Raw genomic sequence first — 20,842 nt, forward strand, 5'->3', positions numbered from 1 at the left:
CTTTTTGTCCATATGATATAGCCATACTGACATAACCATATTCAACTACCTTGGTTAATCAGCCAGATCTTATCCATAGTACTTTAGTGCTAGCTATGCAGTTTGGATGTTTCTTGTGAACCTGGGGTGGATGGGACAGTCAGGTGGGGGGTACTTATTGAGCAAATTATTTTTAGATGCATGGCTTGTTGAGCATCAAAGGTTAAAAAAAACAAAACAAAACCAAAACAAAACAAAGTTCTCACCTACAACTTAGTCATTTCTTTTTTTTTTTTTTTTTTTTTTTTTTTTTTTTTTTTTTGATGGACCAAAGCACTATATCCAGCTTTCTTCTTTTAGTTTAGATTTACTTTAGTGCTTTGTGGAAGGTGTCCTCCCCATGTCGATGAGTGTGTCATACTACTGTCATACTACTCATACGAGTCCAGCTGCTGCCGCCACCTGCCTCAGTCTGCCTGCTGCATTTGTAGTAGTTTTTCCCATCCAAAACATTGGGAATGTGTGCACGATAAACAAACCTTCTGTAATGCCACATTCTTGCAGAATTTTGTTCTGTGTTGTGTTTGTGCGGGAGAGAAATATTCTGATTTTTAAATATCTCCTGAGTATTTTATTGAGCACTATAGCTGTTTTTGTTTAATAGAGCCCATGGTTCATTACAATCACCTCCATTTAGCAAGCAGAACCCGTATAACAATCTTCTCTTTCTACATTCTAGTCATCCACAGCTTAACCTCCTGGAGCAGGCTACACTTAAACAGTGTGTGGTCGGACCAAACCATGCAGGCTTTCTGCTTGAGGTAGGACTTTAAATTCTGTGTGTGAGGAATGAGGATTTTCTGCATGTCGGTTAAGTGGCCCTGGAGCCCAGTGCTTTAGCTTCTGCAGGAAATGATGATGCCTTCTGTTTCAGGATGGACGCATCTGCAGGATAAGTTTTGCTGTTCAGCCAGATCGATTGGAGTTGGGCAAGCCAGATGGAAGTGATGGGTGAGACTCTAGTAATGTTTGTAGATTTGGAATGAGCAGCATCGTTTAGTTTTTGTTTGTTGGGAGGGCAATTGTCATTTTGAACTGCTTAAGTGTTAATCAGGTTCAGATGGCTGCATTTGGATGTAGTACAGGCATTGTTTTGTGGGTTAAACATTTTTGTTTTGGTACTAACTGATCTTTCCACAGAAGTGATATTGTAGAAAACCATTTTTTTATTGGGTGTTGGAGGTTTTTTTTTTTTTTTGTTTTTCTTGTTTTTTTTTATAAGCATTTTTATTTTTTTAAAATGGAAAGACAGTGTAAGCTACTTTTATGCAGTTCTATGTTGACATCTGATCTCACTTGTTTTTCATGCAGAATAGCACTATCAGAGATGACAGACAACAGTACTGTTGGTGGTCTTTTATTTGCACATGGTGTATTTTTAAGAGGCCCCATGAAGTAATATGAGGTTGTGTGCGGTTTTTAGTTTATTAAAGAAAATGAGGTGGTTGAGATGGTAAGACCTTGGCTTCTGTGGCTCCAGGCGTTCTTTTGTGGCTTTGTAAAAGACACGGATGCTTCTGTTTTGCATTGTATATTAGAATGGGCTTGCAGCTAAAGTTCTAATTCAAGTCGATCCAAATGTCCCGTGAGAGTGGCTTTTGTTTACCATTCTGGGAATGCATCTCATTCTCAAGTGGCTGGATAAGACAAGTGGCCTTGGCAGTTTTTATTAGGCATTTAAATCTATATATATTGTTCTTTGTTTGTCTTATGGTGCTGGAGCTTTGCTTTGTGTGCTGCAGAATGCTGCTGCTTATGTTGTACTCATAGTTTAGCAGCATATTTTCTTTTTGTTGTTCCTGCCCCAGTTTTTGTTTGTGTGTCATCTCTAGGCCAGCTAAAGAGAGATTACTATACCATTTATGTTTTAACATAACTATTCCTTAACATAACTATTCCCATGAGGGGTGGGGTGGGAATACATTTTATCAGTGTTCAGTCAAGCAAGTACAGTTCACAGAGAGGGAAAACTTGAGAAGCTCTAGCTAGCTTTCATCCAGCAGCCCCTGAAATGTGAACAGTTTTGCTTGAGGACAGAATTGCAGCCAGTTCTGAAATTCAAGGGTGTTGCCGTGCTAGTCAGCCCCTCCAGTGTTTCCTCCCACTGTTTGACAGACAGACGAATGAATGGGCCAATTGGCAGCTGTGCCTGGGATACCCAGGCTCTACTCAGCGCTCAGTAGTCCCCTGTTGGGGACTAGAGGTTTGTAACTGTAATCTCCGGTCTTTTGTTTCCAGTTCAAAGTTGAGCAGTGGCTCAGGGGCAGGAAGGACGTCCAGGCCAGGTAGGACTAGTGATCCGCCCTGGTTCCTGTCTGATTCTGACCCTTTGGGCCGACTGGCAGGCAACACCCTTGGGTAAGTTGTTGGCAGTGGGGGTTTCCTAAATACAAGCCTGACAGGTAACGTTGCTAGAGGCATGATGCAGTGACACCACCATGGGTTACACAAAACAAAAAAGCCACGTGGAGTTTTTTTTTTTTTTCTTCTTCTTTTTTTTTTTTTCCTGATTTTGGTTTTATTTGAATAAGTCTGTGTTAAATGCTTCATTATGGTAGCCCATAGCATGAAAGGGACTTTTAAAGCTTGGAGGAGCTAGACATGGACACTGAGATTCTAACGAATTACAACTGGTGTAATGTGGTTGTGTGGAACGTGCACCAACAACACTTAATAATTCACCTTCTCTGTATGCATCAAAAACGATTTAATGACTTTGGATCTAGAATAGTGGTTTGTTGGTACAGAAAGGGTGAAAACTGACCCAAAATCAGCAATCCTTTCTCTAGGAAGTTGAATGTGTATTATGGATCCCCAATAATTGCTAGATGAATGTACTTCCTGTCGAGTTGTTTTGTTTTGTAAATATTTAATTTGCTTTAGAAAAGTGTTTTTATTAGTGATTATCTAAAATGCTACTGCTATGTACTTGTTTTGTTGATGTGATTGTGATTGTTGTTATTAATAATAATATTCTTGTTTAAGTAAATTCCTTCACTGCAGAGGTGTGTGTGTGTGTGTGTCTCTGATGCTAGGAGCCGCTGGAGTTCAGGTGTGAGTGGGGGAGGCAGTGCTGGAGGCGGGGCCAGTGGGGGTGGAGGAACAGGTGGAGGTGGTGGCAGTGGAGGTGGAGGGGGCGGAACAGGAGGTGGGGGCAGCGGCTCCTCGGGCCGCTCCAGCACGGCAGGAGCACGGGACTCTCGCAGGCAGACCCGCGTGATCCGGACGGGCAGAGACAGGGGCTCTGGTCTGCTGGGAAGTCAGCCACAGCCAGTCATCCCTGCCTCGGTCATCCCTGAGGAGCTTATCTCTCAGGTAAATCACCTCCACATCCACAGGACTTTGTTTGGGTTTAGTATTAAAAATTGTTTTAGCTTTGACAATGAAAACTAGCACTTAGGGCGTAGGTAAATAACTCACACATTTGGTAAGAACCTTTTTAAGTGCTTTGGACTGCTTTAAGTGTTATATTGTGAGCAGTTACTGAGCTGCATGCATGACTAATTTGATTGGCTGTATGGTGTGAACTGTACTTCAGGCCCAGGTGGTCCTGCAGGGCAAGTCGAGAAGCGTCATCATCCGGGAGCTGCAGCGCACAAACCTGGACGTGAACCTGGCTGTGAACAACCTGCTTAGCCGCGACGACGAGGACGGTGATGATGGAGATGACACGGCCAGCGAGTCCTACCTGCCTGGAGGTGGGTTCTTCCTTCTCTCTGCTCTGCTGAGCCTGTGGCCTCCACAGCCAATTCTGCAGGGCCACATTACACTGCCATGGGCCAAAATGGATCCAGCTTTAACTAGTGCACATTTTGCCACCGCATAAGATGTGGTTTGCCAACTCTTAGCTGCTGGCCAGACACAGCCTGTTGAAACCTAACCATAATTACCCACTGTCTCCCGCAGAAGACCTGATGTCCCTGCTGGACGCGGACATCCACTCAGCACACCCCAGCGTCATTATTGACGCTGATGCCATGTTCTCGGAGGACATCAGCTATTTCGGCTACCCCTCCTTCCGCCGCTCATCACTGTCTCGCCTCGGCTCTTCCCGAGGTAATTGACAATCAAAAACACTCCTAGGCCAGTAACAGGGACAGTTTGATGGTCCCCACTTGAGCTGAATGATATGACTTGGGCATGTGCTGCCCTCTTGAAATTCACAGCTGGGTTCCACTCACCACGCAAACTGAGAACCATGTTTAACTGTTGTTAATTGTATGTGCACTTAGAGAGGTTTTATACAGGGCAGTCAAGAAATATCTGTTTTTTGGAGGGTTTGTGATGCTAAAAATGTTATAAACAAATGTGAAATTATCGTCTGGTTGTAGCTTTAATACATAAGGTAAGCAGGAGAAAAGGTCCAGGGCAGATTAGTTTTCTTTGCTCTGACTATTTCAGGTAAGGTCAGTGAGGGTGCTGATTTTCAAAGTCAAACAGAAAGATGTGTCAATGTTTTAGCATCAAATCTCCATGTTGGTGGTCCATCATTGTGTGTGCATGAGCATGTGTCCCCCCCCCCCCCTTCCACCCCGCTGCATGGTTCCAGACATAATGAGCCCTCTGAGAAAGGCCCTGCTGTAGCATACCGGTGCAGTCAGTCTCAGACCCTGCAGCCAATTTAGAAATGTCCCCTGGTCTTCACTGGACACCCCTGACAGCCAGCCAAGACTGCCCCCATCCCCTTATCGTGCCCCTTGGCAGCTGGCTTGGCCAGTCTTGGCTCGTAATGCTGTTTCATGTGTAGCCTGGCTTTTCTTTTTCTACTTGTACTATCTGTTTTGAGTGTTCAGATACAATAATCAACCACTAACCAAACTGCCTTAAAACTGCATGGGTGGTTTTGGGTGGTATTGATATTTGCTATAAAATATGTATGAATTTTAGTTGGCGGTGTCAAGTGAAGATTCAGTGTAAGAACAAAACAAGCAAAACACCCTTCCAGTTTTTATTTATATATATATATATATATATATATATTTGTATTCATTTCTTATTTCTTTAATCATGTCTTCTGTAGTTTGTAATAAGTTCATGTGGTAGTTATTAATCTGACTGATTCTGAGGGTCTTTCCCAGAGAGTGGCTTACTAGTATCCCACTGGTGTGACCCTATTGCATACCAGTTCTCCTTCTTCCCCTAGAGCGTGACTCGGAGCTGCTGCGTGAGCGCGAGTCGGTGCTGCGGCTGCGTGAGAGGCGCTGGCTGGACGGTGCCTCTTTCGACGCCGAGCGCGGCTCCACCAGCCGGGAGGGAGAGCCCAGCCTGGACAAGAAGAGCACGCCCCTGCAGAGCCCTGTCTCCCTGGGCGACGAACTGCAGTGGTGGCCTGATAAGGTGAGACTGCTGACACTTTGTCTGGGTGGGAGGGACTTGAGGTGTCACATGGTAATACTTGCAAATATCTGTGGTGGATCTTCAGGGATGTGTACAAGTTGTTTGAGTGAAGGGTTCCTTTCAGGTTGAGTCATCTAAATTAATACATGTATTATTGTAGCATACATTCCGTTTTAGTTTTATATATTTACACGCTAAATTGTATAAAGTTAAACTGTGAAACCTATACTATTACTGTTATATTCCAACACTTGGATGCTACTCCCACTTATGTGGTGTTTACTGTGTGTTTATTCTTCTGAAGGACGGCACAAGGTTCGTGAGCATTGGGGCCATGTTCTCTGAGCTCGTGGCTGTCAGCTCTAAAGGAGAACTCTACCAGTGGAAGTGGAGCGAGCCGGAACCATACAGAAATGCACAGGTAGGACACCTGGCAGACCTGCTCCCCTGTGCTGAACATGCGCCGGAATGCAGGATAGGCAGCATTACTCTGGGTCAGGGTCATGCTGATGAATTAATGTTGTTACAGAAGACTGCTCATCACTGCTAAGAGCTTCTGCTGGGGTTCTGTGATGAGAAAAGAATTATGATTTTATAATGTGATTATATTGCTAAATATTTCTACATGCAGGTGATATAAGCACAAGACCTTCCAAAGCCTTCATATAACACAGTTAATGATTCCATTTGTGGCATCATGTCAGTGCAGTGATTCATAAACATCCATACAAGCCAAAAATTGGGATTCGTTATAAGGTGTATTTCAGTATGGTTACTTTCTGCAATATCAATATTGCAGCAACAGTATGATCAACTATTTAAGTGATGTGGCATACAGACTTAGTACCTGCCTGTTTTGTGTACCCAGAGTAACTAACGTGCACTTTCCCAGAATCCTTCCATCCACCACCCTCGTGTGTCCTTCCTCGGCTTGGCCAATGAGAAGATCACCCTCTTGTCTGCCAACAGTATCCGTGCCACAGTGGCTACTGAGACTGGCAAGGTCAGACTGCCTCTACTGGAAATGGAAATCCCCCATTAGGAATTTTATATTTGCAGAAATCCCCCATTAGAAATTTTACACTTCATTCCTCTGCGTGCGTGCGTGTGTGTGTAGGTGGCGACGTGGGTGGATGAGACTCTGAGCTCAGTGGCCTGTAAGCTGGAGCATGGGGCGCAGACGTTCCCCGAGCTGCAGGGCGAACGCATCGTCTCCCTGCACTGCTGCTCTCTCTACACCTGCGCCCAGCTGGAGACCAACCTCTACTGGTGGTGAGTGCCTCCCTCTGCCTGGCCGCTGCTCTTTCCTTTCCTTTAATTTCCTCTCCTCCCTAATGTTTTTTTACCACTCTCTAATTGTTGTCATGATTTATTATTTTTTTTATGCCACAGGGCACTATCTGAAACAGCTTTTTAGATCACAGCAGAGAAACTGGGAACTGGAGCAGGTTCTTTCTGCTGTCTTTTTTCGCAGGGGTGTTGTGCCTTTTAGTCAACGGAAAAAAATGCTTGAAAAGGCCAGAGCCAAGAACAAGAAGCCAAAGTCCAGTGCCGGCATCTCGTCCATCCCCAACATTACAGTGGGCACTCAGGTGAGAAGCTCAGAAAGGCACACCCCTCCATCTATCAATTTATTGAATGTCAAAAAAAATGCTGACTGTATCTTGTAATACACAGTATTTTCTTTTGATTATGCATTGGCATATTTTGTACAGTACTTCTAATTCCCCCTCAGCTTGGTAATGAACATCTTAAGTGTGTAACATTAAAATAATTTATTTCTTTGAGATTGAGGATGCTTTTTATTCCATCAGTTTTTAAATTTTTTTATTTTTATTTTAACAAATCAAAGCAAAATGTTAGTTTTGCACCTGCCTCATCTGCACATCTCTGAGCAGTGACATTTCTTGTGCTTCAGGTGTGTCTGAGGAACAACCCCCTGTACCACGCGGGTGCTGTGGCCTTCTCCGTCAACGCCGGTGTCCCCAAAGTGGGTGTCCTGCTCGAGTCTGTGTGGAACATGAATGACAGCTGCAGGTTCCAGCTTCGTTCTCCAGAAAGCCTCAAGAACATGGAGAAGAACACTAAGTCCCAGGAGACCAAGTATGACACTCCTGCTGGAAGATACTGGCAAAAAATTTTTTTTAATTAAATATTTATTAAAAAGGTACATGTACTATGATATGATATGGTTGTAGGCCATGGTTGTGCAACGTTGCTGTGTAGAAATGTAAATAATTTATTATGGATGTTGAGCATTGTGGACTCGTAATAGCACACATTAAATTTGCAAAATTGTGCAGTCTTGTTTCCCACCCCAAGGCCTGAGTGGCATTCTGGTTCTGACTGCTTTGTTTGCGTCCTGCAGGATGGAGAGTAAACCTGAATCAGTCAAAACTGAGATGGGTCCACCACCGTCCCCGGCTTCCACGTGCAGCGATACCTCCTCCATTGCCAGCAGTGCCTCACTGCCGTACAGTACGTACAACACCCTGCTAACGCGAACCCAAGTGCAAGCGGTCAACATCTGCTTCAGACCAGTAACGCAAGCCTAAGCACTGACAGACTGGAGTACCATGCTAGAGTACCACAGGACCCCTGTACTGATCTCTATTATGCACTCTACACTGTTAACACCACTCCTGCAGCACTGCTCTGGCATTTACATTTACGGCATTTAGCAGACGCTCTTATCCAGAGCCGCTTACAAAGGTGCTTTGTCATTTACTCATAGGATACATCCTAGTACAGTACAATAGGTCAGAGTCCAACATACCAATGAACTAGAATACTGTAGAAATACAGGAATCAATGCTGATAACCTAGAATGTACCAAATACATAAGGTCTATGTTAAATGTGCAATAAATAATAAGTGCTAGAGTTTTTAAACAACATAATAAACAATACCCTACTATAAGTACTATTTAGTCAGTCAATATAGGAGCAGCGTCAGCTGTCCTTTTAAATATTCCGCAAATAGATGGGTCTTCAGTCTGCGTTTGATATGTTAAAGGAGTACTTTAGAAAAAGGCCAATGTAGTTAACAATTCATAACATCCAGTGAGGACCGGTTGGCATCTTCTCATTTCTTAATGGTAATGGGCACCTTCTAGCTGGCACATTCTATTCTGCACAATGCTAGTGGCTTTGTGTGTGTTGGGAGGGTTGGGGTGGAATTACGTTTAACACAAGTCCCAGGGTGCTCTGTGCAATATGTCCTGGCCTACTATTACTGACCCTGGTCTTACTCCAGTTGCCATTAATTTCTCCCCAATTATATCTGTGCTAGTTTTTATATTTGATTCTATATCATGTTACTTAATAAGTACTTTATGGCCAAAGACAGGCTGCGACGAGCTCTAAAATTGTGATTAATGATTCAGGTTGTCCCATATTTCCCAGGGTAAGTATATTTTCCCAGTATTTTATAGTTTGTGTGCTAAAATTGTTTTATTAGCTTTCGCCAGAAAACAAAAGCATCAGTGTTTTTTTGCATATCATCTTTTCTTCAGAAAAGTGTTAAAACCTCAGATAAAAAAAATTCTGACTGTTAACGTTTTGAGCGTCACTGGGTTGGAGCGTACGAGTAGGGCGGAGACTGGAAGATGGAGTGGGCGGAAAGGGTGATGGCTTATGTGTTGCTCGCTGTGCCACAGAACGGAGGCGCTCCACACCAGCGCCCCGGGAGGAGGAGAAAGTGAATGAGGAGCAGTGGCCTCTGAGAGAGGTCGTGTTCGTGGAGGATGTTAAAAATGTCCCTGTGGGGAAGGTAGGTGTATCTGCAGGCTGCCCCCAGCTGCCACTGTGGAGAGCCAGAATGCCCACAGCTGAGCTGCCCCGCCCCACCCCAAGCCTTTAAATCGCTGCACATATTTCCTATTAATATATTGATTTTGTAAGATCAATATATATTTGTGGTGTTCAAGATTAAGATGTTATGATTTTGTTATAAAATAAGTAATAAAGTATTATTTATATATGACAAACATTTTTGTGAAGCTCATTGCCAACTTTAAGAATAAAAAGTGGTAGCTCTGTTGTAATTTTTCTATTCTTATATTTTGTAACCATAAAATATTGATGATTATGTAATTTGTTGACTTAAATTGTTTTGCTGTTTTTTTTTTCCTCTGTGTGTCTGTCTTTTCTCTTTTTCTGTGTTGACTTCATGCCATGACGCCACATTTGCAATAAATCTCTCTTTTGAACTCAAGGTGCTAAAAGTCGATGGTGCATATGTTGCTGTGAAATTTCCAGGGACGTCGAGCAGCGTGAGCAGCCAGAGTGCAGCTCCCACTGACTCTGACCCGTCCTCACTACTGCAGGACTGCAGACTCCTTAGAATAGATGAACTACAGGTAGGGGAACGGGCACACACGTGTGCGCTCTCCCGACTGTGCTCACAACAGCATGACCAGGCTTCTCATAATAAATGAGGGAGCGAAAAAGGCTATTAGTTCCTGGTAATATGTGCTTGTCTAATAAAATTACTGTATACACTTCTAGTGTAAAACCTTCGTGTAAAACACTTAACGGTTTTGTTTTTTTTTGTTTTGTTTTGTTTGTGTCTCAACAGGTTGTTAAAACTGGTGGAACTCCTAAAGTTCCAGACTGTTTTCAGCGCACGCCTAAAAAACTTTGTATTCCAGAAAAAGCTGAAATTTTAGCTGTGAACGTTGACTCCAAAGGTAAGTGGAATTATTAAATAGCTTACACAGCGGTCCCCTTTTGCCGAAAGCGCTGAAGTATGAAGATTGTCTTAAAAGTTCTTGATTAACTGTTCTGATCTTATAGTGGTTAGCAGCTAAACATTCAGTAACAAATCTGATCTGTTGGTGGTAGATAATTCCTTTAACATGCTTGGAAAGTAGCTTCTAAACCCTGAGTGAAGAACTGTTATTGAACTACATGTGCTGTATTTGCACATATTTATTAAAGAAACAGTGTTCAACCTTTTAATATTTTATTCAGCATTGAGTAATTTACACTTGTTTTAGGATGTTGTTGCCAATTGCTTAATTATACAGTTGGGACCAAAAAAATTCCTTCCTTAGACTTCCACAAGGCCCAATTCCAGGATATAATGTTTGTATGGTCTTACTCCAAAATGAAGCTTTTGCCCCCCTCAAAAAAGCGTTTTGTATGTGTTTTGATGTTTAACCGCAGAGTATTCTTGTACATTGGATTATTGTGAAGAAGGCCAGAGCGGGTTAATAGAGAAGTAGCTTTGTGTGGTTTTAATGCATCTGAGAAGTAGCTACTAAGCCCTGTGTTCTTCTCCTCTCCACCCTCACAGGAGTCCATGCTGTGCTGAAAACAGGTAGCTGGGTTAGGTACTGTATATTTGACTTGGCCACTGGCAAAGCGGAGCAGGAGAATCACTTCCCCACAAGTAACTTGGCCTTTCTGGGCCAGAGTGAACGCAACGTAGCCATTTTCACCGCTGGCCAGGTAGGCATCCCTTCCCCTTGCCTCAGCAGTAGAAGGCCCTTTTGGCAGTCTCATACTGGAGCTATCTTTCATTTTAAAGTAAGTTAATACATTTATAGTGTTTTGGTAATCATGTAATTTTAATGCGTTTTATTTGCTAATATTTATGTTAACATAGTTCTGTGTTAATATGCCAATATAGATATGATCATCACAAACTATATTTGGGGGGGGGGGATAACTTTTTCCAGTTAAATCCCACTTTGATATCATTTAGGTGAAAAACTAACAGAAGCAACAAAAAGCGATGCTTAATATCAAAGTTCTTTTGAGTCCTTAAAATCCTTGGAAAGAAAGAAACACAAAATGATGTACATGAATTTTCTTGAATGGTTTTTCATTCATAGTGCTTAAAGTAATTTTCAGTTGTAATTTTAGGGTTGTTTTAAGCTTCTCAGCAAGTTTATGGAATTTTTGTCTGAGGTCTTTGGAAAGTCTTGCACTGATTTGCTGGGACCTTGTAATGTGCAGTTCACATTTTCCACAGAGGTCTTCATGGGTCTGTTCAAAATTGTGTGTGATCTCAGCATTAATGTTACTTGACACCATGGCATTTTGGTTCTTTCTGATTATACTGATTTCTGATTATACATCTTTTTTTTTTTTTTTTTGTGAACTTTACAGGAGAGTCCCATTATTCTGCGTGATGGCAATGGCACCATTTACCCAATGGCCAAAGACTGCATGGGAGGAATACGAGACCCTGATTGGCTGGATTTGCCACCCATTGCCAGTCTTGGCATGGGAGTTCACTCCCTTGCCAACCTCCCCAGCAACTCCACTATCAAAAAGAAAGCTGCTATCATCATTATGGCTGTGGAGGTATACCGCTCAACAATGCTGCACAGACTGACCAACATTGTTAGCCAGTATATTTGTGAATGTTGGCGACCTGATTAAGGTTTAGCTTTACAGTGTCAACATACTTAATGTCATCTTTTTATGGCAATGAATTGGGACAGAAGAAAGTACAGTTTATAAATTGCAAGTACTTTTTGTATTGTTTGAACGAGTGGTGAATCCTTCACTTTTCTAATGGCAACTTCAGTTAGTGTGGAAAATGCTAGTGACTACTGAATTTAATAGTTATGCTGAATCCAGCAATCTTCCTTCTAAAGGCCTTAGTGCAGATCATCATTTAAATACTCCAACAGCTAAACTGTTACACCATGCCAATGTTGGAGAGAAATGTTAAAAATTGAGAAACTCAGTGTTGGAAATGAAACACTGGGCTGAGTCTGAGCATGTCTCCAGCCCAAATTCATTGAACCTGTAGGATCATCAGAGGCACTGGGCAGGAAGTGTATGCCTCAACATTTGTGCGTTTTGTTGGCTTTGTGTCTGTGTGTGTCTGTCTCAGAAGCAGACGCTGATGCAGCACGTCCTGCGCTGTGATTATGAGGCCTGCCGGCAGTACCTGGTGGGCCTGGAGCAGGCAGTCCTGCTGGAGCAGAACCCCCACGCGCTGGAAGCCCTGCTGGGTCACCGCTGCGACGGCAACCGCAATCTGCTGCACGCCTGCGTCTCGGTCTGCTTCCCTGTCAGCAACAAGGAGACCAAGGAGGAGGAAGGTCTGTGAGCTGCCCCATGGTCTAACTGCTGGAGAAAAGACCAAGCTTAAGAACTCAACTTTTAATTGTGTTTTTATTTGTTTAATTTGCTGGTCAATATTTTGGCCATAATTGGTTGGGACTGTTGCGTTACTATAACTTGGGTTTAAGCATTCTGTGCCTCATTGAACTTTAAAGCAAATGAATGTGCTTTTCTCAGCAACTAATCAAGATGTATGTGAAACCACTGTTAATTGAGAGCTTCACCGAGAAATCTAATGGAAAAACTAATGAACAGTTAACCTGACTTAATTATTCACAGATCTGACTGTTTGCTGTTAGCCTTCATTTATTTGTAGCTGTTTTAGCGTTTTGCTTTATCAGATCAGTGTTGGTTGTGTCTGCCGGCATTTGCGGTCATACTTGACCTTCTCCTGCTGCTGTTGTGTGGTGTGTTGCAGAGGCCGAGCGCTCGGAGAGAAACACGTTTGCTGAACGGCTATCTGCCGTGGAAGCCATCGCTAATGCTATATCGGTGGTGTCCAGCAACAGCTCGGGAAACAGGACGGGATCGTCCAGTAGTCGCGGGTAAAGACGTCCTTCACAAAATGAAGTCGTCTCGCACGTTTGAAGATTAAGCAGTTTGGCTTTGATTTCGGGCATTGTGCATCACAGAATTTATAGTTTTCCAGTATGGGCTGCAAAAGGCTAGTGTTATTTGAATTAGTAATGCACCTAGCTCCGCTAATGGAAATCAAGGTGACACTTTAGAAATGGTGTCATTGCAGCACAGCATAGACAAACAAGACAAGATCTTTGCTCTGTTGTCAGATGCAACCTTTTGCCAAAAGTCAGTTTGGTCAACTATAAGTGTCTAAGCCTGCGCAAGCCTAAGATCACTAGGTTCAATGCCAGGAGTTGCCTGCACTGCTAAAGCCTGGAGAAGTGGAAACATTCTCTGGAGGGGTGAATTATGCTTCACTCTTTGGCAGTCTGATGGAAGAATCTGGGTTTTGTGGATGACCACTTATTGCAGTTCATAGTGCCAACAATATAGTTTATTTGAGGAGAAACGATTGTCTGGGACTTTGTGCTCAGCATCCCAGTTCTAATGAAAGGTAGTGTTAACACTATAGCATTTTACAGACATTTTAGAAAATTGTTTCCAACTTTGTGTCATCAGTCTGGGGAAGCGCTTCTGTTCCAGCATAACTGTGCCCCTGTGCACAAAACTGTGGTCCATAAGGATACGGTTTGTTGAGTTTGGTATGAAAGAACTTCAGTGGCCTGCACAAAGCTGTGATCTCAACCCACTGAACCCCCTTGAGATTAATTGGAACATTTGATTGTGAGCCAGATGATCTTGTCCAGCATCATTGACTGGCCGTACAAATGCTCTTTTCGTCGAATAAGCACAAATTCCCTCACACACTTCAAAATATTGTGCAGAGCCTTCCCAGAAGAGTAGAGGCTGTTATATGATGACTAAGAGCTTGGCCAGCAGTCACCGCTCAGTGACCATCTCCACTGAGCCCACTTGGTGTCCCAGAACTGAGCCACAGCCCTTTTTGTTCAGACCGCTAGAATCCTTAGTCATCATGGTGGTGTCCCTGCACACTAATGCTTTAGCAGTTCTCTCTGACTGACTTCTTCTGTGTTTTTGATCTCCTTTGCGTAGACTCCGCCTCCGGGAGATGATGAGGCGCTCACTCAGAGCTGCTGGATTGGGCCGCCACGAGTCTGGTCCTTCCTCCAGCGACCACCAGGACCCAGTCTCCCCACCCATCGCCCCTCCCAGTTGGGTGCCCGACCCCCCTCCCATGGACCCCGGTACGTGCAGCAGTGCATGTAATGATGCGTGGGTTCTAACAAAATCAGCAGAAATGTATATATATTTTTTAATTTGCTTCATATTTTTATAGAAATGTAAGTATTGTCTAAATATTAACCAAAACTTAAATAATTCGCCTGCAGATTTTAAGGAATTCTCTCCTGGTTTAAAGGGAGATACCTGCTTTAGTTTTCGTTTGGGCCTATAGCCAGTTTTCCTCTTTTTCTTTTTTTAAACTCTCAGTCTTTTGCATGCCTGGCCGTAGCCTCTAACCTCCTACAAAACGGTCTCCTCTGCTAGATGGTGACATTGATTTCATCTTGGCCCCTGCAGTCGGTTCACTTACCACAGCGTCTACCGGCCCGAGCCAAGGACCCAGCACTTCCACCATACCGGGTGAGGGAGAAGATTCACCTCATCTTTGTCTGTCTGGTTTTAGTACACATCGTTCACTCTATGGCCTCAGTGTTCATCTCAAAAGTTGATCTTCCTTGCCCTAACCTGTCCACCTCAACTCACCAGCTAATCACCAAAGCTTTTAGGAGTTCAATCTGAGCATTGCTGTCTTATAGCTTGCCAGGACTAGTTGGTAGTACAACTAAGCACTTTTGCAAGTCACTGTGGATAAGAGCTTCTGCTAAATGCCATTAATGTAAATATGGACACAACGTGGTTCTTTTTATGGCTTAACAGGATTTTATAAAAACATAGGTGCACACACTACTGGTTTGTTCAAACACTTTTGTTTGGTTGGTGGTTACTAATTATTTAATGCATTAGCATCCACTCGTTTGCGTCCCGCAGGTCCTTCATCGGAACCGTCCGTGGTGGAGAGTAAAGACCGCAAGGCCAATGCCCATCTCATCCTCAAGCTCATGTGTGACAGTGTGGTGCTCAGGCCTCACCTACGGGAGCTCCTCTCTGCAAAGTATGTTATGCAGTGCCCTCATCAAACATGAACACACACCAAGAGCAAACTGCAGGCACACTGAAGAAAGGCTTTGCTTTCAGTGTTTGCATGACCGATTTAAACAATTTAAAAGCAGTTTCAGTGTGCATGTAGATTCCAGAGAGGTGGACACCCAAGGTTCTAGAAAAAGGTGATGCTTTTGGTCTGAGTGACTTGGGAATGGGGATGAACCCTCAGGACCAGTCCTACACTGGTTTGGGTCACATTTCTTTGGCAGGAATTATTTGAAATGGTCAATAATGTACCTGTGGTATCCTCCAGGATTCTGTTCTTGCCCTGGTTTTATTTAGATTCATTCATTCCAAGACTATGAAATCTCTTGCTACAATTATGCAGATTATGCAAATTATCATTTGGTGTGAGAGCCAATTAGATCTATGCTCCCATCGACTCATTATGTCAGTGCCTTTAATATATTTCAGAATGGATGCTCCAAAACTTGCTGTAGCTGAATAAAGATGAAAACGGATTTAATTATTTGGGTGAGAGGCTGCAGGTCTATACCTATCTTGATGCAAATCAAAAGTTGTTGTAACCTAGCTGTCCTAATGGGCTCTGATTTTCAGTAGTAGCATTCATGTCGAAGCGATTACTAGATCGTTATTCTCTCCTATTAAAAATATTAATCAAACTTCTTGTAAAAACAAGACCTTGAGAAACTCATCCACACATTTAATTCTAGCAGGACTGATTACTGTAATGGTCTTTTTTTTACCGATCTTCTAAAAAAGACCAACTAGTCCAGTTAAGCCAAAATGCAAATGCTAGAGTTCTTAGTAGAATCAGCAGTATGTAATGCATGCTGACTAAGTCATTACTCTTTTTCGCTCCAGGTATGTTTCAGAATCGATTTTAAGTTACTGCTACTCGTCTATAAATCACTAAATCGTTTAGAGCTAGTGTATTTATCTGACTCTAGCAGGGTGCTGGGATCACTTGGAGCTCATCCGTATTCATAGCTAGTCAACACTTAAGTACAGAGAAGCAACGTTTAGCTTCTCTGCAGCTCTCAGGTGGCATCATCTCTCCAAAAAGTGCCCCAAGAGTGGACATATTCAAATCGAGACTGAAGACGCTCATCTAAGTTTGTTAGGCTTAAGACGATGCTTAGCTCTCAGGTATAGTATTGGACTGCCATGTTCCAGCTTTGAGTTTGAGTTTTACTCCTTTTACAAATATTTTCCTTGCCTTATAGTAATTGGTAATGGCTTTGGCAGTATTTGCTAGTGGTAGTCTTCACTCTCTCTGTGTGTGTGTGTGTGTGTGTGTGTGTGTGTGTGTGTGTGTGTGTGTGTGTGTGTGTGTGTGTGTGTGTGTGTGTGTGTGTGTGTGTGTGTGTGTCTCTCTCTCTCTCTCTCTCTGTATGTGTGCGCGCGCGTGTGCTGTGGCAGGGATGCTAGGGGCATGACCCCGTTCATGTTGGCCGTGAGTGGGAGAGCGTATCCGGCAGCCATCACTGTGCTGGAGGCGGCACAGAGAATAGCCAAGGGTGAGCTCACTCATCCCAGTCCATAGTACCACCTCCCTGCTGTAGCCTCTGGTTTTAGGAAGCTGAATGTGTGCCTGGATTAATAGAAACACTGCTCTAAGCATTTCAATATCAATGGAGTAAGGGTTTCTGGTATTTGCTCATGACTTCAGATGCTGTCAGATATTCTATTCTGGTCTGTTCTGTTTTGCTTTGATCCTAAATTCTCTGTGAATGTGTGATTTTTGCCTGCACTTACCAGGTGAGCCTGGTGTCGGGGAGAAGGACGACGTGAACTCTGTGTTTATGGAGATGATCTGTCCACCGGGCACAAACCCTGACGACTCTCCCCTCTATGTGCTCTGCTGCAACGACACCTGCAGCTTCACCTGGACAGGGGCAGAGCATATCAACCAGGTGAACACACCCCTCCTCCCTCCCCTCCTAAACTCTGCACAGTTTGGAAGCAATTTCTTTGTATCTTTAAACTCGACAGCGCAGCGGTAGTGACCTTTTTTCCTCTTGTTTTGAGAGTAGAGTTGATATTTAAGATGCGAGTGAGTATGTAGGACATCTCCGAGGGCAGAAATGTGACACCACCTGGGGTAGAGTTTCACTGAATGTTGAAACTTCAGTCAGAAAGATGATTGCAATTGATATGTTGTGTTTGCGTGCATGTGCATGTTTGTGTGTGTGTGTGTAGGACATCTTTGAGTGCCGGACATGTGGTCTGCTGGAGTCACTGTGCTGCTGTACAGAGTGTGCCCGAGTTTGCCACAAAGGCCATGACTGCAAGTGAGTAGAGCCGTTTTGTTCCCCTCTGCTGTATTAACATTTTCAAGCCCGTGGTAACCGTCTTTCCGTGTGTGTGTGTCTGTCTTTGTGCAGACTGAAGAGGACGTCTCCCACCGCGTACTGTGACTGCTGGGAGAAGTGTAAGTGTAAAACCCTGATCGCAGGGCAGAAGGCTGCCCGCCTGGACCTGCTCTACAGGCTACTGACTACCACCAACCTCGTTACCAGTCCAAACAGCAGGTGTGTTCACACCCTATCAGGACCCCCTCCGGGAGAACACATCATGCCCATTAGACGAGGAGATTGCTCATTAACGTGGCTATGGTCGGAGAGCGGTCTCACACTGCCACCTCTGAGAAATTATGCTGATCCTGTGAGAGGGGTCTGTCTCTGCACACTATCATGAGCGTTCAGTAATGAGCCTGGTGCCTTAGACTGGTAAATGGTAAATATATTTTAAAGGCTATGATTCTCTCTATACAGAATGGCCAGTAAAAATGCCTGCAAGATTTTTAAAATGTTTTTACCTCAAAATGTTTTTTTTTGGTCAGAGTTGGAAAATGAAGAGAACCGTCTGGCATTCATCCAGACTTGAATAAACTGTTATGCTGCACGTTTCGCTGTGTCATCTTTTTACTCTCTCCCTGTCTTTTGGTGTATGTCTGCTTCTGCAGGGGCGAACATATCCTGCTGTTCCTGGTGCAGACTGTAGCCAGGCAGAGTGTTGAGCACTGTCAGTATCGGCCACCACGCATCAGAGAGGACAGGAACCGCAAGGCTGCCAGCGCAGAAGGTGCAGGCCAAAGACCTCACGTCAGACCTCAGACCACGGCACACCTCACGCCAGACCCCACTCCACGGCACACCCTATACCCCACGTCAGGCCCCAGGCTGCTGCACACCTCCGTCAGGCCACTCCTCACTGAAGGGGGACCAGATTTATATGCCTGCAGTCTGTATATAGATATGCAGATTTACTTCTTTCCCTCTCGCTCTCTCTCTCTCTCGCTCGCTCTGGATCTGTCTCTTTGCCCCCAGACTCAGACATGCCAGATCATGACCTGGAGCCTCCGCGCTTTGCCCAGCTTGCTCTAGAGCGGGTTCTGCAGGACTGGAATGCTCTCAAGTGCATGATTATGTTCGGCTCACAGGAGAACAAAGACCCGTGAGTGGCCCTTCGGAAACCTTCTCCCCACATTACTGTAGTCTCTTTACCCCAGAGATCCTTAGATCTGTGTTGCAGACAATTGATGTCATAATCTGATCACATGAGTAGTCCTAAACTGTAAGGACACTTCAGCGTTTGTGGTTTTGGCTGTTCTCTTGAGACGGCTTACCAGGGTTCATGGATTGGCATGCTATGTATATGACTTCAGTCAAAATGGTTAACTGAGCCAGTTTTTTTGGGTCAAACTCAAGATACATGTTATCTGTAAATTCCGATTAACATCCGTGCATTTAGGCTTTTGTTGATGTTTGTCAGTCTGAGTGCGAGCAGTCGTGTTGCCCATCTCCTGCCTGAGGAACAGATGTACCTGAACCAGCAGAGTGGTACCATCCGGCTGGACTGCTTCACCCACTGCCTCATTGTCAAGTGTGCTCCAGATATCACCGTGAGTACAAGACCACCAGCAGCAAATGGGCCGCGTGCCCACAATGCTCTCTACGCCTCATGTGCCTACTTACATAAGGGCTGTGCTTCAGCAGTCACCTGTCCTCTGTGCTTCCTTTTAAAACAGATACTATTCAACTTCATGTATTAAAGGTTTTATTTATATAAAACATAATTAATTGTTTTAGGTTTTCTGTTTCGCTAAAATCTAAATGTGCTTTATGTAAAAGAAAAATGGTTAATAGGGCTCATAAAATAGATATTTAAAACATGCAGCAGGAAATCAAATAGTGCTTTACATGTGTCCTGGTCTAGGGTGTTTACACTGTTGTGGTTTTGTGCAGTTCATCGACACCCTGCTGGGCACACTGGTGAAGGAGCTGCAGAACAAGTACACTCCCGGTCGGCGAGAAGAGGCCGTGTGCGTCACACGCCGTTTCCTGCGCTCTGTGGCTCGGGTCTTCGTTATCCTCAGTGTGGAAATGGCCTCGTCCAAGAAGAAAAAGTATGACTCGTCAGCCTCCCAGTATTTTAGCCAGTAGGGTGTTATCTTGGTGTGAAGTACTGTGGAAAACGCTCACCACGGGGATAAAGGGTTTCTTACTGTATACATCAGTAGTAGTTTCCTCCGCATTTTAATGCGTTAAAATGGTACAGAACGGCGCTGTAGTTCTGAGCCAGTGAGACCTATGCGTTTCCTGATCAGATAATAGTTGCTTTCATGTGGTGACATTTTAGACACAAGCACACACCACCCCCCCCACCCCCCCTTGTTTCAAAAGCACTTTTTTTTTTCGTTTGTGGACACTCACCTGGCTTCTCTAAATTTAGCTTTTGTAAACCTGTTAATCAAATGTTTGACTAACCATCTTGTCTGCACTCACCCCCCACGCTCCCTCTTCTGCCCCCTGGTGGCTGCTGCAGTAACTTCATCCCGCAGCCCATCGGGAAGTGCAGGCGGGTGTTCCAGGCGCTGTTGCCCTACGCTGTGGAGGAACTGTGCAACGTGGCCGAGTCCCTCATCGTGCCCGTGCGCATGGGAATCGCCCGGCCTACGGCGCCTTTCACGCTGGCCAGCACCAGCATTGACGCCGTGCAGGGCAGCGAGGAGCTCTTCTCAGTGGAGCCTCTGCCTCCGCGCCCCTCACCAGACCAGTCCAGCAAGTGAGTCGCTCAGCCGGATCAGTGCCCTCAACATGCAGCCTCGGATGCTGTTCTGTAGACGAAATTATTAGGCAGGGCTGCACAGTATGCAGCTAAGAGTTTGAGGTGAAGAATATTCACTGGACTTGGGAGAGGCCCAAAAGTGTCAAAGGAGTTCATCAGTAGATGGTAGTTGCATTTGGGCCTGTTTCTGATGCTGTGGCTAAACCATTGGTTAATTTTTACTTTTTTCTTTCTCAGTCATCTATTTTTTTTTCATTCTCAATAATATACCAGTTTTGCTTTTACCTTCACTTGGTTCTGGCTGGCTGGTTTATTTTTGTGGTGTGTAAGACTGCTTGTGTGTGTGTGTGTGTGCGCGCGCGCGCCTAGCAGCTCCGGTCAGCCTGCCTCCTCCTACATCATCCGGAACCCCCAGCCCCGCCGTAGCAGCCAATCGCAGGCTGCCCGGGGCCGTGATGAGGAGCAAGACGACATCGTGTCCGCCGACGTCGAGGAGGTTAGAAACCCGCAACCAGAAACATGGTTTTCCTGAGGTCGGATTAACACATACTTGTCAGGGTTTTTCCTCCCTAACTGAAGTT

The 20,842-nt window shown here is 44.4% G+C and overlaps 1 protein-coding gene across 11 annotated transcripts in view; it reads left to right on the top strand.

Annotated features, from left to right (window-relative positions):
• ubr5 (ubiquitin protein ligase E3 component n-recognin 5) overlaps window positions 1-20,842 on the top strand; it is a 36,736-nt gene that overhangs the window by 4,668 nt on the left and 11,226 nt on the right. For 2 of the 11 annotated variants that reach the window (XM_081719727.1, XM_081719689.1), the window contains exons 3-35: window positions 719-800; window positions 914-990; window positions 2,278-2,397; window positions 3,075-3,354; window positions 3,578-3,737; window positions 3,946-4,095; window positions 5,165-5,376; window positions 5,681-5,797; window positions 6,269-6,379; window positions 6,494-6,648; window positions 6,851-6,968; window positions 7,295-7,479; window positions 7,745-7,854; window positions 9,035-9,147; window positions 9,593-9,736; window positions 9,955-10,066; window positions 10,675-10,907; window positions 11,493-11,690; window positions 12,229-12,439; window positions 12,880-13,006; window positions 14,097-14,248; window positions 14,550-14,645; window positions 15,054-15,177; window positions 16,611-16,708; window positions 16,950-17,104; window positions 17,391-17,482; window positions 17,576-17,722; window positions 18,157-18,275; window positions 18,521-18,647; window positions 18,966-19,095; window positions 19,439-19,599; window positions 20,019-20,258; window positions 20,592-20,757. In XM_081719727.1, coding sequence (XP_081575853.1) covers window positions 719-800; window positions 914-990; window positions 2,278-2,397; window positions 3,075-3,354; window positions 3,578-3,737; window positions 3,946-4,095; window positions 5,165-5,376; window positions 5,681-5,797; window positions 6,269-6,379; window positions 6,494-6,648; window positions 6,851-6,968; window positions 7,295-7,479; window positions 7,745-7,854; window positions 9,035-9,147; window positions 9,593-9,736; window positions 9,955-10,066; window positions 10,675-10,907; window positions 11,493-11,690; window positions 12,229-12,439; window positions 12,880-13,006; window positions 14,097-14,248; window positions 14,550-14,645; window positions 15,054-15,177; window positions 16,611-16,708; window positions 16,950-17,104; window positions 17,391-17,482; window positions 17,576-17,722; window positions 18,157-18,275; window positions 18,521-18,647; window positions 18,966-19,095; window positions 19,439-19,599; window positions 20,019-20,258; window positions 20,592-20,757 — 4,822 coding nt within the window. The remainder of the gene's footprint in view (window positions 1-718; window positions 801-913; window positions 991-2,277; window positions 2,398-3,074; window positions 3,355-3,577; window positions 3,738-3,945; window positions 4,096-5,164; window positions 5,377-5,680; window positions 5,798-6,268; window positions 6,380-6,493; window positions 6,649-6,850; window positions 6,969-7,294; window positions 7,480-7,744; window positions 7,855-9,034; window positions 9,148-9,592; window positions 9,737-9,954; window positions 10,067-10,674; window positions 10,908-11,492; window positions 11,691-12,228; window positions 12,440-12,879; window positions 13,007-14,096; window positions 14,249-14,549; window positions 14,646-15,053; window positions 15,178-16,610; window positions 16,709-16,949; window positions 17,105-17,390; window positions 17,483-17,575; window positions 17,723-18,156; window positions 18,276-18,520; window positions 18,648-18,965; window positions 19,096-19,438; window positions 19,600-20,018; window positions 20,259-20,591; window positions 20,758-20,842) is intronic. The other 9 variants (XM_081719708.1, XM_081719712.1, XM_081719706.1 and 6 more) reach the window with 9 other exon arrangements.

The sequence above is a fragment of the Electrophorus electricus genome, chromosome 1 (genome assembly GCF_041902795.1).
Source record: "Electrophorus electricus isolate QZ-2024a chromosome 1, ASM4190279v1, whole genome shotgun sequence".
Lineage (NCBI taxonomy): Eukaryota > Metazoa > Chordata > Actinopteri > Gymnotiformes > Gymnotidae > Electrophorus > Electrophorus electricus.